Source organism: Sinocyclocheilus grahami, unplaced genomic scaffold (assembly GCF_001515645.1).
Source record: "Sinocyclocheilus grahami isolate Dianchi unplaced genomic scaffold, SAMN03320097.WGS_v1.1 scaffold569.1, whole genome shotgun sequence".
Lineage (NCBI taxonomy): Eukaryota > Metazoa > Chordata > Actinopteri > Cypriniformes > Cyprinidae > Sinocyclocheilus > Sinocyclocheilus grahami.
The window spans coordinates 79,971-103,635 of record NW_015505748.1 but is presented as its reverse complement, the minus strand read 5'-3'; the positions used below and the strand labels follow the sequence as shown (position 1 = coordinate 103,635).

The window sequence follows — 23,665 nt, the reverse complement described above, 5'->3', positions numbered from 1 at the left end:
GGTAATAATATTTCCATTATTGCATATATGTTGGGGTGTGATTTTTCAATGTAAACAGTCACAACAGTTTTATTTATATTACACTATTTACACATTTATGAGCACGTAACCCAACCCCTGCCCCTAAACCTACCATTTATCAATAAAACACAAGATATACTGTAACTGGCAGATACAACTACAGTCATAATTTATTCAAAAAGTACTAATATTCCAAGTCTTCCATGGCAAAACAATTGATTTGTGAGAGGATTAGACGTGATTTCCGTCAAGCTCATCCTGTGTGCTGCAGTCTGTGCGCAACTTAAAAAAATACCGCCAGAAGAAGCCTTACGTCAGCCTTGGTTGTGAAATGCTATTGGCTCTTGTGTGTCTCGTGACCAATTGCGTCATGCCACTAGAACATCTTTTTGAATGAGATGTGAGCATGTTAACGGAGCGGGATCATTTTCAGCAATTAAAACCTTATGTATTACTCTCTTCTTTGCATAAAGACATTGTATGGCATTGTAAGACTTGGAATGTAGCACGACGTGTTTGTAATGCTTTTATACTGCTTTTTTATGGACAGTTTTTGCAATAAATACCTGTTACTGTACTTTTATTTGCCTGCTACGTGTTTTATATTGTTCTGAAGTGGGTAGGTTTAGGGTAGCGGTAGGGTTAGTTTCTCCAATGAAAGTATAAATTTATATCAAATTATTTCAGTTTTTTTACAAATGCATGCAAACCATTAAAATACGACAAACAACTGAAAACAACGGAGGACCCTGCACGTCGAAAAATTATGCTAAAGGGGTACTTTGAGCATCAAAATGTGACGTCAAGTGGTCCTGACCAAGCATCAATATGTGACGAGTTGGGAGTGAGAACGTGTTATTCTATCAGTATCAGTAGACTGTCTAATATCTGATAAAACTTTATTCTGATGTACATTCGACTGACTATAATGAATTTTGCAAGTACATGTCAACTTATTCTACTAACCTGAACCCTAGACAGTCTACTAATACTCTAATCAGAGTTAGCTGAGATATAGATGCAAAGTTACTTCTAGTTAGTGGAAAGTCTAAAGCGGATTAAGGAAATAAAGTGTAACCCACTTGCGTATGATTGTTTGCACGTATAAGATTATCAAAACAGATTTTCTCAACCCTTCCCCTGAGGAGTGATTGCGCTGATCCATCAAATTGCACTCAACTTCTCCAAATCTAGGCTATTGTAAGTGTCCCGTCTGAAGCATTCATTGTGCTGGAGAATGGCATAAAGGACCCTCCATCCATTAGCCTACATATCCAGCACTCAGAGTCTCAGTGGGAGTCGGACTGAACTCATGAGCTCTTGCTAGGCCTGTGTTTATTAGTGCTCAGAGAGGATGAGAGTTACGTAACGTGCACTTCAGGGATGTTCAGAGTGACAAACCTGCCCATTTCACAAGCCACGCTTGCAAAACTTATCAAGATCTCCTGCAACACTTATACTAAAGAGTTACTCCACCCCAAAATGAAAATGTTGTCATTAATCACTTACCCCCATGTCGTTCCAAACCCATAAAAGCTTTGTTCGTCTTCGGAACACAATTTAAGATATTTTGGATGAAAACCAGGAGGCTTGTGACTAAAATATCTTAAACTGTGTTCCGAAGACGAACAAAGCTTTTACGGGTTTGGAACGACATGGGGGTAAGCGATTAATGACAAAATATTCATTTTGGGGTGGAGTAAGCCTAATGCATTAACCGGAAGAGAACTCTGCTGTGCAACATGAGAATCGTCGATTTGAAAACTAGCTGCCCTGTTTACCACAGAGGAGGCATGAAAGTGATTTTTTTTAGAGGGAGCACAATGTCCTTCCCAGGTCTTTCACACATTTTGTGCAATTTCAAAATGGGCACCAATGAAAACTGTAATGAGGCAATTATCCACACACAGCTGGCACGGAAAAGCCTCATGGACACACTTTACGCTCTCGTAAACACACACTCTCTCACACACACTCATACAGACACATATATATTAGAATTTGCCACTGATTCTGTGATGTTTTTGTTTTTGTGTTATAGCATCCCAGAAGGCACTAAAAATAAATAAATTACGTTAATTAATTAAATTAATTAATTGTCTGCTACTGAAATGATAACAACCAATAATTTGTTTATTCTGTTTTTGAAGTACCTAAATTGTAATGTAATTTTTCACTACTTCATCACTGCTTTTTCCGTTTTAGCTTTGGGCCAGTGGACAAGTGCATCTTTCTTGATGAAAGAACATTCATCATGTTCTTCTTTGCATTATCATTATGCTCAATGTATTTTTAAGTGACAGGAGAGCAAGTTCACTTTCACTAATCATTTTCTAGAATTTACAGATTTTAATTTTATTTTACTACACTATCAATTATTAAAACATGTTTGTGTATAGAACATTGTGTATATCATTTTTTTTTTTTTTGTAATTCATTAAAAGGCTGCATTAGTCTTGACACACATTCATGAGAGTCTACAGGACTCCTGAATGTGATGTAATTTCATGTATTTCATGTTTCATGTATTTTTATTCTGCATGTTGGTCACACCATATCATTGGTTAGGCTTTCTTCTTCTTCATGGTATCAGGACAGTTGTATCACTCTGACATATTTGACGTATATCAAAATGAGTTTTAGTTCAGAAATTAAAAGCATGCTAATCGTGAAAGAGCTACATTCAAATTAAAGTATGCACAAATTGCACATTTAGAATAATTTAATAGAGTGTCATGTCATTTACCCTGATATAGGCCTATACAGAAACAACCAACATTATTATGGGGACCACAGAAATCTGTGAAAGAGCTAACTGGATCCCAAGCACCAAAACATACAGAATTGAACGTGAGCCCGGTGCTCAGAGCGATGAGTCTAACTCTGATTCCAGACGGAACAGCACTTTCCGTTCTCATTGCATTTGTGTGCTTTTCCACTGCAAGTGAGAATGGATCGGGTGGGATGAGCTCTGCTTTCCACTGTCTTTATTCCCGCAGCTTCCATATGAATAATAGATTACAAACCAAAACGCGTTTACCTTGCAGGTGTCAAGCAATACGCTCGTAAGGTCAAGAAAGTGTGCTGGGAAGGATATTATTTATATTTCACTTTCCAAATATGATATGCTCGCTTCTTCGAGCCATTAAGTGTGAAATAATACGTTTTGTGAAGAGGTTAATGTCTCCGACCATAAATAGGTCACCTTGTGTGGCGGCTGCTTATTCAGTCTGGAAGGAGCTCATGAAATCTTGATGGTATGTAATCCACATTAATCCATCTATAGGAGATTCTTTATGTGAGGTCCTTTTGTGGCAGCGTTTCATGTAAAAGTCAGCTGTTTAGAAACAAGACTGACCTGACACGATCACAAACGCATACATTCACACACAAAACATGCCATTTGCAAACAGTATTGTAATTCATGTCTCCTTCTTTGCTTTGCCTTTCATCTGCTAACGTATTCATGAAAGCATTGTTGGTAGGGGGTTTGTAAATTCTTTTCCTCCTCGTGCACATCTGAGATTAGCAGCACGCCAGTGTCTGTTTCATGCTGAGATTAATGCTCTGAGAAGCAGCTATACAGTCCAGCATATCCGACATTCAACCACAATCAGATTACTGTCCGTTTTAACTTCAATCAATGGCATTTACGTCTGACGGAGCGAGAAAGAGAAAGTCATCTTTCAATGTGAACTGACACAATTTATAATTGAATTTGTAGCATGGAGAAGTGAGGGCAGTGTTAGCACATTACCATAATAAAATAAAAGAGACGAATGATAAAGCCATAATTTATTGTCTGTCATATTGAATGCACTGCTTTTTCAAATAGCATAAGTTGCTTTATAGTCTGCCAGTGAGGGCCCTACAGCTGCAGTACATTAATCAGCAATGAATATCATATTGAAGCACCGAGGTATTTTTTTATGAATGGTTGCCTCACTCGTGGTTGTGCGATGTTGTCAATACGGTCATGGCTAAAGAGCGTTGTTAGGCACGACACGCAACTGAATGCCTGCAACCGCTTCAGCCATCACTACACTCACAATATAGTGCAAAGCCAAATGCTTTCAGAAACACATCCATAATGTGTTGGACTGGTAATGGTTCAGTACAAAACTGTAAATTTTCCTATTCAGCCAAGGTTATGTCATATAATATGTTGACGTCTTCAACCAATTCTTAAGGGCAATTTTGCTACTCTCTGAGGTTGCCACTTGATGTACCACATAAAAGGAGACAAAAAGGACGACTAATGTAAATGGCTTATGTATCCTACCATGAATAAACAACAAAGGAGACACAATCAAACAGCTTCATTATGTGCTGTTTACTGAGTACAAGGAAGCATCTTATAAAATAGAGACATTAATCAGTGCGGCACAGTGTGACATATTCATTTCCATTACGTGTGAATAATCTGCTGGTATCAAGTATCTGGCTGGAGTTCAATGATGTGCCAAGTGGCTTCGTCTCAATACCAACATGCTGCTCCCGAAATGATTTATTTTTCTCCCACATGACATTCAGATTCCTCAAAGATAATAAATATCTAAGATGAGAGCATTTGCATGAAAAACTCTCTGCATCCCAAGTGATGCATAAAACATCAGCACTTACATCATAGTGAGGAGCCCACCAAACCCAATCCAAATCAACCCAACCCAAACGCACCCAGCACTAATCCAAAACAACCCAAATCAAACCAACCCAAGCACCCAAACTAACCCAAACAATTCCAGCCTCAACCCAAACAAATCCAGCCGCAAACCAAAGCAACCCAAACAAATCCAGCCCCAAACCAAAGCAACCCAAACAAATCCAGCCGCAAACCAAAGCAACCCAAACAAATCCAGCCGCAAACCAAAGCAACCCAAACAAATCCAGCCCCAAACCAAAGCAACCCAAACAAATCCAGCCCCAAACCAAAGCAAACCAAACAATTCCAGCCCCAACCCAAAGCAACCCAAACAAATCCAGCCCCAACCCAAAGCAACCCAAACAAATCCAGCCCCAAACCAAAGCAAACCAAACAATTCCAGCCCCAACCCAAAGCAACCCAAACAAATCCAGCCCCAAAACAAACATCACAATTTACCCCTTTCTCTTTCTTCTCCTTTAGCTCATCTGTCTGAACAAAACCTATTAGTTTAAAGTGGAGGAACACACAGTGGTGAAAAAATTACCTAAGAGCTTACATGTAAATGATTTGGAAAGGAAATAATTTTTGTTCTTTTTGACAGTAGAAACGTGCTTGAAATTTCATATGGGTCTAGTAGGATTTTTATTTTTATTTTTGGTTTCCCTTACATAACTGGGTATGAGTATTTCACATCAATATGAAAAAGAAAGGATTCATGTAACAAGAGAAGACGGAAAATAACAAAAATATAACCACACAAAAATATTTAAAGAAACATCTTCATCTCTTGTTTAGTTTAACCTCAAACTTTGTGTAAAAGTGCATGATCAGATGTTCGCTTGCATAATAAATGAACCATTCGAGACACTTCAACTCTCTTGAAAGACCTGTCAATTAGCATAAAAGTTCTTTAGCATATAAAAGAAAATGGATCTGCACGAATGTCCCCATTCTCCTACTACTGTTTTTTTTCTTCTTCCAAATAAAGTCTAGCCCTCCTCATTCTGTCCCACGACACGCAATGAAGAAACCTTGATTTTTAATGGAAACTTTTATCTTTTTCCCCTTATGAGACACGAGGCTCAGCTTTCAATGCCAGCTTCGGCAGCAAATCAGCAAATACAAATCAAGATAAAAGCTGCAAAAAACATAAACATCTCAAAATAAAGAGAAATGGATCAAATATATAGGATATTGAAGTATTGAAAACTCTCCATTCATAATCTCTTATTTATATGCTTGTTAATTTCTAGCCACAGTTTTATGAATCTCTGTGAATGAACACTATGAGGAACAAAATCGAGCTGGAAGGATATGAAAACTGACTTTCAATGGATGTTTTGCTGTACTCTGGGAATATGGAGTGAGACAGCTGGACCAGCGGAGCGGAGGACGACTGCGCTGACATTTAGAGACTTTGCTGTTTATGGACACAGTGGGAGGCTCTTCCTTGTTTGTTGTCACACTAATGAATTCACTGCTTAGGATTCTGACAGCTCAGACAGGTCACCTGGACACCGATTTTAATCACTGCTTTGACAATGTGCCCTAACCAGTCACCATATGACAATATGTTGTCCATGCTGAAGGCGAAACTGCTGTGACTTGATCGCAGCCGATCAGAAGATTGTTTCAATGAAGCGGACCAATCAGCTTTCACAAGCCTTCAAGCACGAAGCTTCAGAAATAGAATCTAAGCAATCAGCATGATCTTGTTTCTCTTCTTTTTATTTTCCCAGTTAATGTGTTTACTTCTGTTTGCATAATCAGCTATTGCAAATTGCACATTCCTCATCGCTGTTAAAAAACAATCGGCATTCAGGCTTGCAGTGGTGTTTGCACAGTCTCAATCAGTTTCCAAACACAACGATAATGCATTACAAATCTACTCCATTTGGGGGGAAAACATTTATGTCCAGAGGCTATAAAACCCACTAGGGTGGTGCTGAGTCATACGCAGCCTTGGTTTGAATGGTGCCATATTTCCATAACATAATAAACTGCAATCAGGCATCCGTCAGGTTGATTTGATGCTGCTTATATGAGCATGGAGGTGCGTGTTAATAACTTTTCAGCCACGGATAAATCACTTAAACTCCAATCCTTCCACCCACCGGTTGTTATGCCGTCATGTCAATCAAAGCGAAGTGTGTAACAAAGATATTTCAAAACCGATATGCAAATCATCTATATTTAACATATCAGGAGAGAAATGCCAATGAGTTCTCAGCTCAAGAATAATAAGAGAATCTCTAAGAGCATTTTAATATCAGTACGACTGACTTTTATTATTGGAATGGATATTTCAAAACAAAAAAAAACAATGTTGCTTAAACATTTATGAATGGTTAAAAACGTGATGCGCTATCTCACTCAGAGAGGGACATTAGGGAAAAATCTAAACAAAAAAAAGGAGTTTTGGTTCCTTGCCGCTGTCGCCTCTGGCTTGCTTAGTTGGGGGCACTTCATTTCCAGCGTTATCGTTGACATGATTGCAAAGATATTATTTAAACTGAGCTGGATGTTGACATCACTGAATTCAATGATGAACTGTCTTTAACTGAAAAATTAGTGTTTACTATTGTCATTTTGCATTATTGACACACTATTTTACTAATTAATGCTGTTCAGTTGCTTTGACACAATCTGTATTGTTAAAAGCGCTATATAAATAAAGGTGACTTGACTTGACTTGACTTTGGGTCACTCAGTATATTACTCTGTTACATACATATTTGAATAATTATTAGCACTGCACTGTTTGTGTAGCATTTCAGAGAGAAGCTTTTCTGCTGACACACTCTGTGATACTGTTTGACTGTAGAGTGACAACTTATGAAAATTATGTCATTGTTTTTAGCCATTATTTACTGTGAAAGGTTAAGTGGAACAAAACAACCAAAAATATGCTTGTGGTCCATAACACCAATATAAATATAAGTCTCTAAAGTGAACACAAGAAACACTGCAAATGAATCTTGGAGTCACGGAGTCTTTGATTTGTGAATGAAAAATGCAATCCAATTTGTGAAATAAATCAACTGATTCAATCCAATTTAATCACTGATTTGGTCCTCTAGTGTAACTCGCTGACTCAATGATCTGGTTGCATTAGCAGGTCACTGGAGAGAAAGATTATCAGTGAATAATGACACAGTTTGGTCTTTCTAAAACACAGCTACAGCATCATCCCTAGTAAAAAAAAAAAAATGACATACTTGAAATACATTTAGTATTGTTCAAATCTATTAACATATCTACTGACATATCGCTAGAGACTTAGTGATTTAAAAATTAGAATTAAACTTTATTTGGAGCACTACTTGTGCACAATGCACATTTCTTAATATTAATCCTAAAATGTGTTTTGTGTGAGAATTGTATGCAGTGCAAGATATTTAAAGAGTACCTGAAGTATACTTGCAGTAGTTCCACTTTAGCACAATTAAATATACTTCAGTATATCTTTAGTTGGACTTCCGCACAAATAAAGTACAAAATTAGTTGTTCCAATTTAGCAGAATTTAAGTATACCAGTTTAGTTTACTAGAAGTACAATTGCAGGGTATTTTTCTTAAGTAAATAAATATGTAAATGTATTTGTAGTATGCTTAGCATGAAATAAATGTATTTCAAAACATTTTAGTATATTTTTCACTAGGGATATGGCTTCAGAAGACTCAGAATATAGCGCACAAGTGGCTGTTTTTTTAACAGATGTTAAAAAGCAATTTCTCCTTTTGTGTTCCATGAAATAAACAAACAGCCTACATGACTGGAACATGAGGGTGTGCAAATAATGACTGTGGTAAACTGAAAAATCTCATTCCATAACTCAAGTTCACATTCTTTGACTGACTCAGACAGTAGAGCTCAGGGACATTGAGAGCTGGGTTAAGATACATGGCATGATGACACACTAGCATGACTGAACTTTTGCCAAAAGGTTGTTTTCTTGATCAGCCGTATGTAAACCGATGTTCGTTGTGACCTCTGTAACTCACCCTACAGGGACCAACACACTATTCGAACAGCCTCTTCGTAATTATGTACCTGAGCGGACGCTCGATCACTCAACGGTCTGCCCGCACACAGGTTTTACCACAGCTAGATAGTTTTCCTCTGCAGTGACCCTTTTAATCACCATGGTGAATCTCAAAACCTGGACTATTTTGGAACATGAGGCAAAAGTGGTGAGGATGATACACAGGATGAGAATTGGTAGCATGGCAACAATCAGAGGAAAAGACTGAGAGAGAAAGCTCGGAGCAAAAACATTCCATGACATGTCTGCTTATGTTATCGAGAGGGCCGTGAGCCCATCCCATCCCATACGCACTGCTGGTCTCGGTCTGATCGTGACAGTGGGAGAATCAAAGAAAACCATTGATCTTAGTGCATCATTATCAAGAGGAGAGATGTGTTCACTGCTCTCAGCCTCGCTCTGATGAGGCAATAGTTTTGGTGGAATGAATCAAACGTGATCACTGTCATCAATGGACTTCAGGCTAGACCGCATGTTAAATTTAACGCACATAAAATGATGTACAGTCTGCTCAACGAGTTATACCGCTGTGCACAACCTGTATTGGATTGTTAAATCGATGAATATTGAAAATATGTCTTGCCAAAACATCTGAAAGGGACAGTTCACCCAAAATAACAATTCTGTCATTAATTACTCACCCTCATGTCATTCCAAACCTGTAAGTACTTTGTTCATCTTCGGAACACAACTTAAGATAGTTTTGATGAAATCCGAGAGCTTTCTGAACCTGCATAGACCACAGCGTAACTGACACGTTTAAGGCCCAGAGAGGTAGTAAGGACATCGATAAAACAGTCAATGTGACATCAGTGGCATGCGCTGTGGTACTTTGCTGAACATGCATCAAAGACTGACAGGAAAGAGAAGAAATTGTTGAGTAAAGTCATTATTTTGTTTTCTTTGCGCACAAAAAGTAATCTTGTAGCTTCATAACGTTACGGTTGAACCACTGATGTCACATGGACTATTTTAACAATGTCCTTACTACCTTTCTGGGCCTTGAACTTGGTAGTTTGCTGTCTATGCAGGGTCAGAAAGCTCTCAAATTTCATCAAAAATATCTTAATTTGTGTTCTGAAGTTGAATGACGATCTTACGGGTTTGGAACGACACGAGGGTGAGTAATTAATGACAATTTCTGGGTGAACCATCCCTTCTAAAAATCATTTTAACCAAAGAAAAGATCAAACATTCATGTAAATAAGGTCCCTATAAATGAGTAAAACCAAAAAACACTAATAACAAAGCATTGCAATCACGGCCGTTCATATTGCAGCACCTGTCTAAGAAATGAAAGGTGCTTTTTGTCATGTTCAAATGCAGGAGTCTGGAAAGCATTCACCCTGCAGCAGCATCCATATCCTTTCTGCTCATATTTCACGACTAACAAAAATAGCCGTTCATTCCACCACGACTAGATGGCTGAATAGGCCATTGTGAAAAGGGCACTAAAGACACATAACCCCCAAAAAAACTAATGTCTTGAGCTGGGTGGAGGCAGACAGACACGGAAAAATAAATGGATTTTAGGTCAATGCATTGTACCGGAGGAAATGAATTTTGAAATGCAGGCCTAATGGAGATTGTCTAGTCCTCTCATGGTTATTTTGGCCTGGGCCGTGGAATACTATGGTGTTTAAGAGTTGTTATGTGTTACTGGTCAGATACAAATCAATGACATGTTTATCTCAACATTTTAATGGCGATAACATGAGAGCTTCACGCATCACGTACACCAAAAGATGCCAGTACTTCTTATTTCTTACCTCTTTTCCTTTGTCCTTTAAAGGAGTTACAGAAATGCAATAAACATGAGCAGGTTCTTATGAGCGATTCTTTTGCACAGAGTAGATTCATTGTTAGCAGTCTGAGTCAGCAGAGAGCACATGAATATTAATCGCTGCATCACAAGTGAGAACTGACACATGTGGAAGATTTGTAAATGAGCGACCCTGCATGTGGGATGAAGAAGCTCTGCCACGTCAGTCAACTTACCGCCGGCTATTAGATGAAGCTTAATGTTTTATGTACGTGTTAAAAATCACGCAGCTGGTGAAAACGCTCCACGTTCTGCTTATAGAACATTCTGACGCAGATTACTAATGTTACACTACAGATGTTGAGATGATAACAGACAAAAAAAAAGTATTTTAGAAGAATGTCTTGTTTTATTTTCAGTAAAGTTTATAGAATCCTAGTAAATTCCTACAAAGAGAGCTAACATGAGACTTTTTACTGTTTGCATCAATCTACCTGTCTTTGTTTAGAATTTAGAATTTTTATTCAATTGATAATCAAATATTTCATTTAAAGGGGTCATATGATGCTTTTTTTAAAGATCATTATTTTGTGTATTTGGTGTAACAGAATATGTTGACATGCTTTAATGTTCAAAAAACACATTATTTTTCAAATACTGTACATTATTGTAGGTCCTCTATGCCCCGCCTCTCTCAAACGCTTCGTTTTCTACAAAGTCCCTCCCTCCGACAAGCGCAGTCTGCTCTGATTGGCCAGCTGACTCAGTGCATTGTGATTGGCCGAACACCGCAAGCACTCGTCGGAAACGTAACGCCCCTTACCTTCATCTTTCAAAATAAATGTTTTCAAAAATAAATTTTACCATCAGTTCAAGCCCGAAAGGGGAACAGAGTCGCATGTCAGACACAGTAATGATGCAGTACACAAGCCGCGGTTAAGACAGCTGACTCCACTGTGATGTGACGCTGTCTCTCTCTCTCTCTCTCTCTCTCTCACACACGCGCGCACACACACACACACGATGCGCAAAACTCCGCATTTGAACAGTCAATAGCAAATACTTAAACTAATAACAAAACAGTAGCTGATTCAGAAGCGCCAGATTGTCATAGCAAAGTCAGAATTACCTCCTCTCCTAGGTTCACGAAACTGTCGTCCATAAAATGCATTGCTGTTCTGTTGTAAGTAATCTTAAAGATTCCTAAATGCATCTACTTCTGGCAGGCCAAATAAAGTGCTTTTGCTTTCGCGAAACTCACAGCGTCTCCCTGACATGCTGCTTCAACAATAACTGCGATTACTGAAACCACGCCTTCTTTCTTTGCTGCACATTTGGGCGCATTATGCAAATATTCCCACATAGTGACCTAGATATGTGGGGGCGTGTTAGAACGAGCCGTTTTAGGGGGGCGTGGCAGAGTCTTAACTTTGATAAAGAATATCTCTTTGGTTTTGAGATTTTAAACTTTGCAACTTCAGGGATCTTATCTATGCACAATCAGCTTGTAACACTCCAAAGAGAAAGGAAAACTTGAAATCGCATCATATGACCCCTTTAAAATATTGAATTTTCATGTCTATTTAAATTTTAGGTCACACTTTATTTTAAGGTACCATTCTCACCATTAACAAATCATTAACTATGACTTTTGCCTCAATAAACTCCTAATTTGCTGCTTATTAATAGTTAGTAAGTTACAGGTAGTTGTTAAATTTAGGTATTTGGTAGGATTAGGCATGTAGAATATGGTCATGCAGAATATGTGCTTTATAAGCACTAATAAACAGCCAATGTGTTAATATTAGGCATGCTAACAAGCAACTAGTTAATAGTGAGAATTGGTCCCTATTTATTGCTAAAATCACAACATTCAGGGTTTAAAGTGTATTTAAACATCTACATTTTGAAAACAGTGTTGCAAAACTTGCAGATCTCACAAAATGAACAGAAAATAAAACAGCTCTGATTTGTAGAGAGTGGAAGCAACGTTTGGCTGCAGTGAAGAGCTGGACGGAGCAGGTTTCTCTCACCAGTGTCTGTAGAGCAAGCGCGGAGTGGAAAATGGAAAACGCAGAGTGAAGTGAACTGACTACAGAAAGCTTTGAGCAAGAAGAGGAAATCTCTGTAGCTCCACTCACATACCCAGTCAGATTGTTTCTTGGCGACATGCGAAGCTCATACAATAAACTACTCAATATCAAAAGAGTCATGAACTGAAAAATTGAAATCTTCTTTATCTTTTGCCGTACGTATGAGAGGTCATCGGAGGTCATTTCCCGTCGCAATTTTTACAGAAAGAAATACTGATTGAAGAAAGATTTATTTTGCTTTGCATAGTGGTTAAACAGTGGAAGTGTGCTTAGAATTACGAATATACCTAAAAAAGGGTATACCTAGGGTCTCAGATCAAGCCAGATTCAGTGCTGGCAACCAGCACTGTGAATTCCTAGCCAACATGTTGAGAAATAAACGTTAGATTTAGTTTACACCTTCTTTGTTATGGACGAATGATTTCAGTGTCATTAAGCGGCGATATAGAATCCTGTTACCTTTTACGTGGCTCCGGCCAAGCGTCACAAAGCCAGATGATATGAAGTTGTGAAGGTCATGGCCGCCGCCTCGAGTGCTCTCCTTCGAGTAATGTGCTCCTGTAAATGGACACCAGAACATTAATGTAGAAGATCACTCAGCGTCTTGTCACACTTTTTTCTTCCAAGGTAAACAGCCGTCAGCAGCATAACAAGCCAAATTCCCAGTGCATTTCAAGACTTATGACTTTCCATAATTCATAGGTAAAGTCACCTTGTCCGCCCAACAACACGCTGCTCTGTCATGAGAATATTAGATGCTGGCACCGTCTGAGGTGTTATATTTATTCTTGACATGCTAATTATCAATGAAATACCAGCATGTACATGCAGGAGTCAGAAAAGTCGGACGATCACCTTGAGCACCATCTGGGAGTTCAGTGCAGTCACGGTCACTCAAATCTAGGCAGCATATCTAAGTGTTTCTGGGCTTTAGTGAACACAGAATCTAATGTTTTTAATTCCTAAAACTGTACACAATATCCACCCATAAATTACAGGGTCCCACTTTATATTAGGTGGCCTTAACTTCTATCAGAAATGTACTTATTGTGTTCATACTGTATTGTAAAATATTTTTGCTGCTATTGCAACGTGATCTCATGATAATTCATATGTATTTTACGTAACGTGGTTCTATAAAACGTACATTTACTTAAAATGTACAATACTGGCGTATTTTCAGCATCTAAACGTATAAAATTGACGTATTGACGACACCTAAAAATGAATCCTTATGAATATTGAAATCGTGGCATTAATTTGATTCGTTTTTAGTTGTCATATGAATTAGCTTGTTTACTGGTTTACTTATGAAATGATAACATTTCGTTTAGTTGTGTGATTTCTGCTGCCAGCTCGTTTCCAAGAATATGCCTTCAGACTTCACTTTAAACCTTCTAATAAATAACATTTCTGCAATCGTTTAACCTTTACTTGTCATATAATGTTTACTTTGATTGCCATAGATCACAAAAGGCGTTTTTTCCCAACATGCTGTGACTAACAATAGAACTATAAAATACACCAAAAACGCAACATAATTACGAAATGAAACAATTTTATTCGTGCGCTGTAATCCAAACCTTCCGAATCCATACGACTGCGAGGAACAGACCCAAATCCAAGCCTTTATTCTGCGATCTTCTTCTCCATCCCGAGCAGCGAGTCTAGTGACCGTAAGCAGCAAAGCCCGCACTGACTGATGTGCTCTTTACAAATTCAAATGTTGCCGCTTCAAACGACAGGTTTTACGGCAGGATAATCGAACGCTCATTGGCAGTGTTGCCAACTGCTTTCAATTGAAAGTAGCTAAAACTGGTAGCTAAATGTCACTAGATGACATCACAATGGCAAATTCACTGATCTATATAAAGATGAACATAGATCAGTGGGCAAGATGAGAACTTAGATAAGGTTTGTCCAAGAAGTTGCTATATTTGTCCCTAAACTTTTGAAAAAAGTCTCAAAAGGGGCGGGGAAGTCGCTAAATCTAGCTACAAAGTAGTGCTGCTCATTGGCTCTCACCTGCATTCGTCACAGTTTGCGACAAGCTATGTTTCTGGTGAGGTGTGTTTGAATAGCGCGCCTTCACGAGTTCACGGAGTGGATCAGGGAAAATTATCTGGATAATATTTTCAGCGATTAACAATATCAATTCTGCTCTGGATCACACAAACCTAATGTATTCCGCCAGAGAGGACTGCGGGTGCAACGCATCATTTGGATTACATTTGGTGCTGCTTTTGACATTTTTGCAATAAATAAATGATTGTAATTGCATTTATCTGTCTGTCATGTTTTTTATACTGTACAGAAATGTTTAGGTTTATAAGTAGGAGTGGGATTAGAGACTATAAAAATATTTTAATGCTATATTGTTACTAAAATGGTTATTTCCCTGCATATTTCGGTCATTTGCGTTTTATATCCTTTTATATTCGCTATAAAATGGGTAGGTTAAGGTTTGGGGGTAGGTTAAGGGGTCTAAAAATCTAAATTGCGTATTAATAAAATTATAAAAATGCATATTCGCTGTAAAATGGGTAGGTTTAGGTTTGGAGGTAGGTTAAGGGGTCTAAAAATCTAAATCGCTTATTGATAAAATGATAAAAATGCATTGATACGAATATCTTAATGATATAAAAGATACGTAAATATTTGACGTTTTTTAGCTAAAAACACGTAGCGATTTGTACGTTTTAAACGTTGAAATACGTCTAAATTGTACGTTTTAGCATGAATAAAAACGTACAAAAATGTACGTTTTGTGCTTGTAAATGTTACGTATTAATACCTACATATAAACATGAGACCAGGCTGGCTATTGAGGTGGGATACGGGTAAAGTTAGGGATGGGTTTAGTGGTAAGTTCAGGCTTAAGGGTGGGTTAAGGTGTAAGGGATGGGTCAACAGTGTAATTATAAATGTATTTGTATTTGTCAAATAAATAAGTAAATAATAAAGTATAAATGTATTTGTCAAAAAAGAATTACAGATGTAATTACATGCAGGTGTATTTTTTTCTCATTATAAGTACAATGTAAAACATGTATGCACACAATAATAAAAATTATCATTTAAATGTAAGTACATAAAATTTAAGGGCACCTAATATAAGGAGGGACCAAACACAAAAGAAGATTTTTTTGAAAATAGACATTATAATACTATTGTATACTGTTATAAATGCAAGTTCAGCTACATAAAGACTTACACATTAAATAACAGTCAGAAAAAAATTGAATGGAACATTACTGAACCATTAGACAAAATCTAAAAAGGTTTGCATATGTGCTTCATGTTTTTGTATCATGTATTGTGTATCATTGTTTCAAATATCAGATGCTGATATTTATCAAATTAAATTCTGATGCTTATAATGTAAATCAATGAGATCTTTATAACAGTATAGCAGATACTTACATAAAATGCTAGAAATATCAGTCGCCACTAGTCATATCTCCAATAATATGTCTCAGTTAGATGATATTTAAATGATCAAAATATACAATGCAATGCAATCCAATGATGACTGAGGGATGAACAAATAAACGTTCCTCAAAAGATCTAAGAGGTTTTGGAGACTTGGGAAGATCATTCTTCCAATGAGGAACATGAATGAGGAAAGTGAAGCTTCTGGAAACAAATGTTCCTCAAAATCCCGATGATCATATTTTAGACTCACTCTTGATAGTAAAGAAAAATAAAGTGTTCATCTGGAAATATTACTAACAATATCAAAGTTATTCTTATGTTTACTTGATAAAAATCTGTAAACATTTGACAGCAAAAAAACCCGTTAAGCACGAGCTGAAGGTGGACATTTGTACAACTGAAACCTAATACCTTTGACTTGATTATAAGGTCTAAACTATCAATCAGTCGACAAAAAGCATGAAGTAGTTTGTGTACGACAAGATTAAAAACAACGTTTTGATCCTGTTGATCATTTAGAAGCCTTAGAAATGTATTAAATATGCTTTATATGGTTAATAGTTAATTAATCCAAGAACGTGTGCTTTTAATAGCTAAATAACAAGCACAACAGGATGTACAAGGCCGAAGAATCAAAAGGTTGAGCTGCAGGAAGCACTATGTTAAAAAATGTTATTTACAGAGGCTTCAGAGACGGACAGATTCTCATACTGAGAGCCTGCATGTTCAGCCTTTTGCTTTGGATCACTAGGAACAGTTGGACAAACAGAAAAAACAACAGCATAGCACTCAGGTAAGGGAAAGATCTGACACAGTCCTCTGAATCAAATAAATGAACATGAGGCAGGGGGTAGAGAATGCAATAAAGCCACAATAAACTTCTTTCACACTAAACCCCGAGAAGCCCAAAGCATCTCGTGCACAGGTGAGCTGTCTTGCAGAGAATTCATTACGCTGTGCCGTTACATGACTATGTAGCTGAATTTAACAGACTGTTATATTGCCCCCCTAAGGAAATCCCTAAAAGTGTGCTCAACCTTGCCACAGGGGCAAGAATCCGACGCCGTCTAAATGATAATGACTTCAGAGCCGGACACCATTAGCGAGAGTCCTTGTGATGCTTTTCCTGTGATGATGTGCCGGAGGAGAAACACGTCAGTGCCTCCAGCTCTCATGCGCTCATGTGGGACGCAGGTAAGGCTTCGCAAACCACAGGGAGAAATCACAGCCGCTACTCCACTAAGTTTTTATGGTCCGTCCAACTTTGATATTAATTGCTAAGTGTAGAGATGAGGAGGCAATAAGTTCAAAAATGTGTAGAGCCGTATCATTATGAACTTGCCCATTGGCGCTCCACATCTTAATTAAACTAATTACATCAGAGTTTAATAAGCTAGACACATTTTATACATGCGATGCTGCTCTCTTAAAGCAATATTTGAGCAAACACATACAGAAGCACATTCACTGAGCTGCTGATGCACTACTTTCCTTCGGCAACTCTGAAAAAAAATGAGGCTCTGTTATTATGTGTTCATCGGGTATACTTCTAATCAAATATTTTATGCATTCTCAATGTCAAATCGTTCTTTAATCACCTGACTGCAAACATTCAGTGCATCCTGCACCATGTCAAGCATTTTTACACTTTCCCACAGCTGCCATTTTATAATATCCTGCATGAGTCCAGTTGTGTTAGCGTATACTATGAATACACAAATTATTCACAGTCGGGTAATGGAAACCCGGATTATTCCCTCAGATCATGTTATAACAATAATTTAGACCAATGTCTTTCCCTCCAATAAACGCTCTTGTGCATCTGGGCATGTGAATATGCATTTTCTCTTTGAGTTGATTCAGTAGATGCTCTCAGTACATCGCACTCCAATCTGTATGCCAATTACACACGCTTCTGTAGAGGCTGTCGCTGTCCCTTAACATCGACCCGGGACAGGACTGGGGGTCTCTGGTGAAAATACTGGCTCCACTCCCTGGGAATGAGATGTTGTTAGGCTCTGTCATGGCTGACAACACAAAGTCACCCAGCATAGCTCCAGCTCACAGCGTCCTACATGAACACACAGCTGCATCAATGTGTGCAAAAATACATCAGCGAATACAAATACCATCAGCACTTGTGGCATAACATTGATTACCACAAAAAATAATAATAATTTTGACTAAAAATAAAAATAATTCAGAAAAAGCAAAGCTTTGGGTTACAGTGATGCAATTAAAATAGAAGTGAATGGGTCAATTTGTAAAAAAGAAATATATATATATATATATGTTTATATATATGTTTGTTCAATTATATATATATCCAGTTTAACAGCATTAAAAATCTTTAAGGCAGGGCCAGAGCTATAGGGTTGGCCTCCCCACTCACAACTGCTGCTTCTGTCTCTCTTTTTTTGACAAGAATTGCATTTATTTAGAGGCAGAAAGTCTTTACGAAAACATCAATCAGAAGACTTTCCAGACGCGCACTCCACCTCGCCTCAACGCCAGGTGCTAGTCAAACGAGTGCAGAAAACGGTACAGATGCAATCTTCAATTGCACGCACAAATGCGGCGGTGCGCGCTGTACTGTAGCCTGTATCATTTCATATTAAAGCGCGAATTAAACTACAAGCATGCATGTCAGATCCATGTCACGTTCAGCAGCAGCAGCTCTTAAAGTAATAGCAGCCAAATAACCTAATAACCCAGCTGCTGTGATGTCTGTTAATCAAAGAAGAAAATAAAAAACAATAACTTTTGTTGCTTTAAGGATTCATCTATGTTTCATCTAGAATTTACTAGTGATTGATAACATCAATTTCTGTATATTTCCTACTTGCTGAAAGGCACAGGTAAATATGATATTTATTCAAATGGGTTTATGTGAAAATTGTTTTAAATTCACTTAAATTAGAAGTCCAATAAATGTTCAAATTGATAGCTCTCAATTATACTGTAATGTTAGTATATTCAACATTATATATAGTCAATGGTTAAATATTAGGAGAAAAATAACGATTTCCTAGAGATATCAGTAGTATTGATATCAGTGATACTCACCTTCAGTCATACAAAATATGCCACTAAACAAATATTAAAAATATATTGTCTATGTTGTTTCTACATTCATTTGAAGATTGAATGTGAAATTATTGCGATATAAAGTATATTTAAAAACATGATTAATTTCAGAAAAAAACGTTTTTAAAATGAAAGAACTTAAAAATTATGAATTAGTTATTTTTTAATTGATTTACAGCACTAATATATATATATATATATATATATATATATATATATATATATATATATATATATATGTGTGTGTGTGTGTGTGTGTGTGTGTGTGTGTTTCAATAGTATAGCCACAACACGCAAACAGATATAGGTACACATATAGGTAAACAGGTATAGCCACAATATACCTGTTACCATGATTTTGTGTAAAAAATAAAATAAAATCAGTTACCTACCTTTCCTGTCTAAAGTCAAATACAACTTCACTTGCTTGAAAACATAATGTTTAAACCTCAAAATGACTTTAAACCACATTTCAGCTCAAATAATACAGATATTTTAACAGAAGAATTATGTAAGTGCTTTTCTACAGTTATAAGATTCACAGTCTTACTTTTAAATCCTCCAAAATTGGCCTCACTGTAACCCAGATTTCTTCAATGAAATTCGTCTGTTAACATCAATTTTGTTTTGAGGTAATCATCATCATGCCACAAATGCTGTTAAACTTGTGTCGAACCAGGAATATTTCTATAAAGGCAACAAATGGAGAAAGGATCCTAAAGATCTTGGGCTAATGAGCTGCAGTGCATTTCACAGTCTCATATCGACCCTGATCCCAGGTCAGGAGTCAAGTGATATCATTTACATCATCCTGCACTACAAGGTCGCTTTGTAATGAGGATATGGAAAACATGCAGCATAACTCTCACTTAAATCACATTTTTCAAGAGTTTCAAGAGCTGAAGAGAGGGATAGGCCTTAAATATAAACTGCCTTCAGTTTGCTGTTGTTGCCATATGAGTGACATTTATCTCCCTCAAGTCAAAACTGCCGTTTGTGCGATCATAACTCATGAGAACGTCCAACAATGCTCTGAAGTCCCTCTTGACCTTGAACATAATGAAATACAGCGCAGCCTTCAATCCAAACACAATTGAGAGGAGGCGGATCTTTATGGCTCGTCTTTAATTGACTCCCATTTAAATATGGCATGTAGAAGTCAGACGTTTACCAAGCGTTAACCTGGCAGATTACACGTGGCAGGGCTGAAACACATGCTGCAATGAGAACAGCATGAAATATAAACCATCTGACTGACAGGCATCTAGCACATGGTCTGCAGCGCAACATACGCAATCCAACAACAAGCCCCCGATACATATTCTCCTATATGCCAATATCACAACTGTTACTGAAGGTTGTGCAGTGCTCTGTTCCAAAACCTAGTGAGCAGCCCACAGAGACAACATTTAAGGCATCATAGGAGGGCTGCAGATGCAAATGCTGTTCCAAAAGGTAGCTGGTTTAATTTATGCTGCCAACTCTGATGTCTCGTTTTGGCAAAATGCTAAGGCAGTAATCCGAGAATGCATGCATTCAAGCTCAGAGGGGAAAAGAAGATTATTCATAAAATAAATAAATAATCACAAAAACATGCAAAGAAATATCTATTGAAAACTTTTTTATCCAATATTTTGTTCATGCTATGTGTTTTATGAGTTTTAGAGTGTAATGCTGTTAGCTTAGAAAGATGTTAACACCAATCAGTTGTGGCATGTGTAGTTTCTGCCTATGAAGATTGTTCCCCATTGGTCACTTATGAGGTCCTGTGATGCTTTGAATGCATTAAAAGGAACAGAATTTGGAACAGAGCTCACGTAAATCAGTCATATATTTCATGAAAGTAACTCATTCGTTTGAACAGCATCAGGCCGCTTACCGTGATTGGATTTGGAGCTGTGGACTGGGGTGTAGTGGTTTTTGGAGCCCGCGCGCTGCGGAGTGTTATCTTTGGATGAGCTGTTCATCGCCGCAAAGTTCTCACAGTCGTATTGAGATATAGGAATGGGTCCTTGTTGTCTAAGAATATCTGCTAGGGCTCTGTGGAGAAAAATGGAGAACTATACGATATGAAGTCAACAACAACACCTTTCCAATGTTTGGGTGAAAGATCACCTCCAGCTACTCTCTACTCTAATTCCATTGGATTTGTACAGAAATAAAGAAAGAACATCTATAGATAAATGTTTAATCACCAGTGAGCCACATTTCAATATTCTCAGAGTTGCACCTGGTATATATAGGAAGCCCAGAGGATGTGAATTCAGAGCTGTATTATGACAGTCACTGTTAGCTCTGTAAATGTTTACTGTTACCAGAGAAACTGAATTATTTTTGCATTTGTTACCCTGCAGTAGCTGAACTGACAGAAGAGTCAACAGCACTCTTTCCTATTACATGCATTCTCAGTTTGTTTGTTTGCTTCTTGGTGTTTATTTGTGCGCAGACTATATAATACAGGCCAGTTTAATGCCCTAGCAGACATTATTTCTACCACCAGAGCAAGACGTCTGACTAAAGGATATTTTATACATTCACCTGTTCATGTAAACTGGAAAAGGGCGGACAGTTGGCAGTCCGTTCCACAGGATTTGAGCGTGAAGCTCAGACACATTCATATAGGCTGCAGGAAGAACTGCAGCAATTCTATTTTATGACATTTTTCTCTGTTTTTTTTTTCTTTCCCTATGGAAATTGATTGCACATCTGCATATAACATAACCAGATCCCAAACTTGTGATTGAGGGAACTGTTTTCTCACAGCACAATTAAAATGTTCTGAAGCCCTCAGCCTCAGAGCTGCCAATCCAGTTTAATAAACCAACTGGCCAATGAACACGGAGCGATTGTCGTGTCGTGCGTGAACGGTGTGTGGTTTCTGTGTCCAGACAGGCAGACACTGTGATGAATCTGTGCTTGTTGTGCCCACCAAATGAAGGGGAACATTGAAGCGTCTGTAATGAAGCATAAACCCTCTCACCCAAACACAGAAATAAAGGGTGTGTGCTTGGCTCTATAGCGCTATCGGCGCATATTATTAAAACTCTGCTTGGAATTTTGATCACAGCCCTGTTAGCATGTGTGATATTCCATATGGAGTAACAAAAGAGCTGCAGATACTGCAGATGGTGAGAGCTCTTCTATCCAGTCCACTTGCAACGTTATCAATCACTCCGAAGCTCTGATAATATGCAAATGAGAATTTGATCTCGTTAGGAAGAGTTTAGAAGCCTGGAGTTGAAGGAGAATGAATGCGAGGCGCTCACCTGTGAATGTTCATTTCCTGAGGTGGCTGCGTTGCTTTGTCATACGCGACTTTAGTGGAAACCCCAAGGACTATAATAAAAGCAATGACACCGCAGGTGATGTAGACCGCGGTGCTTGTTTGGTCCATACTCGGATCGTAAGTGTCACCTGTTGGAACAGGAGACGGGGGCACAGTTTTCACCCAGTCAGGCTTGTGGTAGTTCTTGCATGCTCTCTGGTCCAACCGGTTGCCTTTAAACTGGCAACAGAATCGCAAGTAACACGAGCCGCAGCAGTAGCGATGGTCGGTGTTGTTGCATTCGAACTCCTTGTCGAACTGGCCGCTCACGTCGTAGTAGCCCAGGCAGGTATCGTGCGTGAGCGCCGGACGGACCTGCGTGATCCGCTGCGTGGACGCGGATGGTGCGACGGTGGTGCCGTTCAGTTCCTTCGGCTTCTGAGTCCTTCTGGGAGCAGGTTTGGCTCGTTTGGCAGTCAGTGTGCCAAACACGTTGAGAGGGTCCAGATAAATGAGCAGCAGCAGAAAGTGGCGTATACCCATGGCGCGGCGCGTCTTCAGGACCCTGGACAGCTCTCTGTGATTCCCGCTTCAGACGCGCTGATCCTCCGCTGTTCGCGAGTCCCGCATCCCTGACGACGAGCCGCTTGTGGAGATGCTGATGAAAGGCGCCATTCATTCAAAGCAGATATTCTGCCCCCAGCGCGGTTATGTGTTTGACTCAGCTGGGCGTCACTGCTGGGATTTCCGACGAACTCTTGTCAAACGAGCCTTTACGTGTCGCTTCCCATCTCGCTCTGGGAAGAAGTAGAGACGAACTTAATTGTTAGCTAATTAAACGTTTGCACACTGACTCTGATAAACGCACCAGACTCAAATTTAGCAGTGCCACGTTTATTTCTAACGGTGTGTGTTTAGCATTTACGATCAATATTTGAAATTCACTCGTGGTTGTTTTTTAATCTATGATTGCATTTCTTGTGGTTCAGTCTATTTTCTAATATGTAAACACCCTATGTAAATGTATCATTTTTAAACACTGCATACATGGCAATATATATATCGATCTGATTTGGAAAACATGTACCTGAAATACAGTTGCATGTGCATTCGATGCCTTAATGGACGGAACAATCATGTGAATGCATTAAAAGCCAGTTTGACTTCCTTTTTTTTCCCCTGTGTTTTGCTTAAATGTAAATTATATACTATCAATTTACAAAATCTTAATAAAGAAATAAATTCACGCACTTCATACCCATGCATTTCAACGCTCATGAGCTAATTCCATCGCTTTTATGTGGTTACATAA

At 38.3% G+C, this 23,665-nt stretch overlaps 1 protein-coding gene across 6 annotated transcripts in view; it reads right to left on the bottom strand.

Annotated features, from left to right (window-relative positions):
* The window catches only part of LOC107556461 (protein shisa-6 homolog), a 53,861-nt gene extending 30,689 nt beyond the window's left edge, over nucleotides 1-23,172 (bottom strand). For all 6 annotated transcript variants that reach the window (XM_016239583.1, XM_016239584.1, XM_016239585.1 and 3 more), the window contains exons 1-3: nucleotides 22,355-23,172; nucleotides 20,968-21,128; nucleotides 13,026-13,124 (exon numbers count right to left, since the gene is read on the bottom strand). In XM_016239583.1, the coding sequence (XP_016095069.1) occupies nucleotides 13,026-13,124; nucleotides 20,968-21,128; nucleotides 22,355-22,896 (802 nt within the window). In that variant the 5' untranslated portion in view covers nucleotides 22,897-23,172. The remainder of the gene's footprint in view (nucleotides 1-13,025; nucleotides 13,125-20,967; nucleotides 21,129-22,354) is intronic.
* Nucleotides 23,173-23,665: the final 493 nt, after the last annotated feature.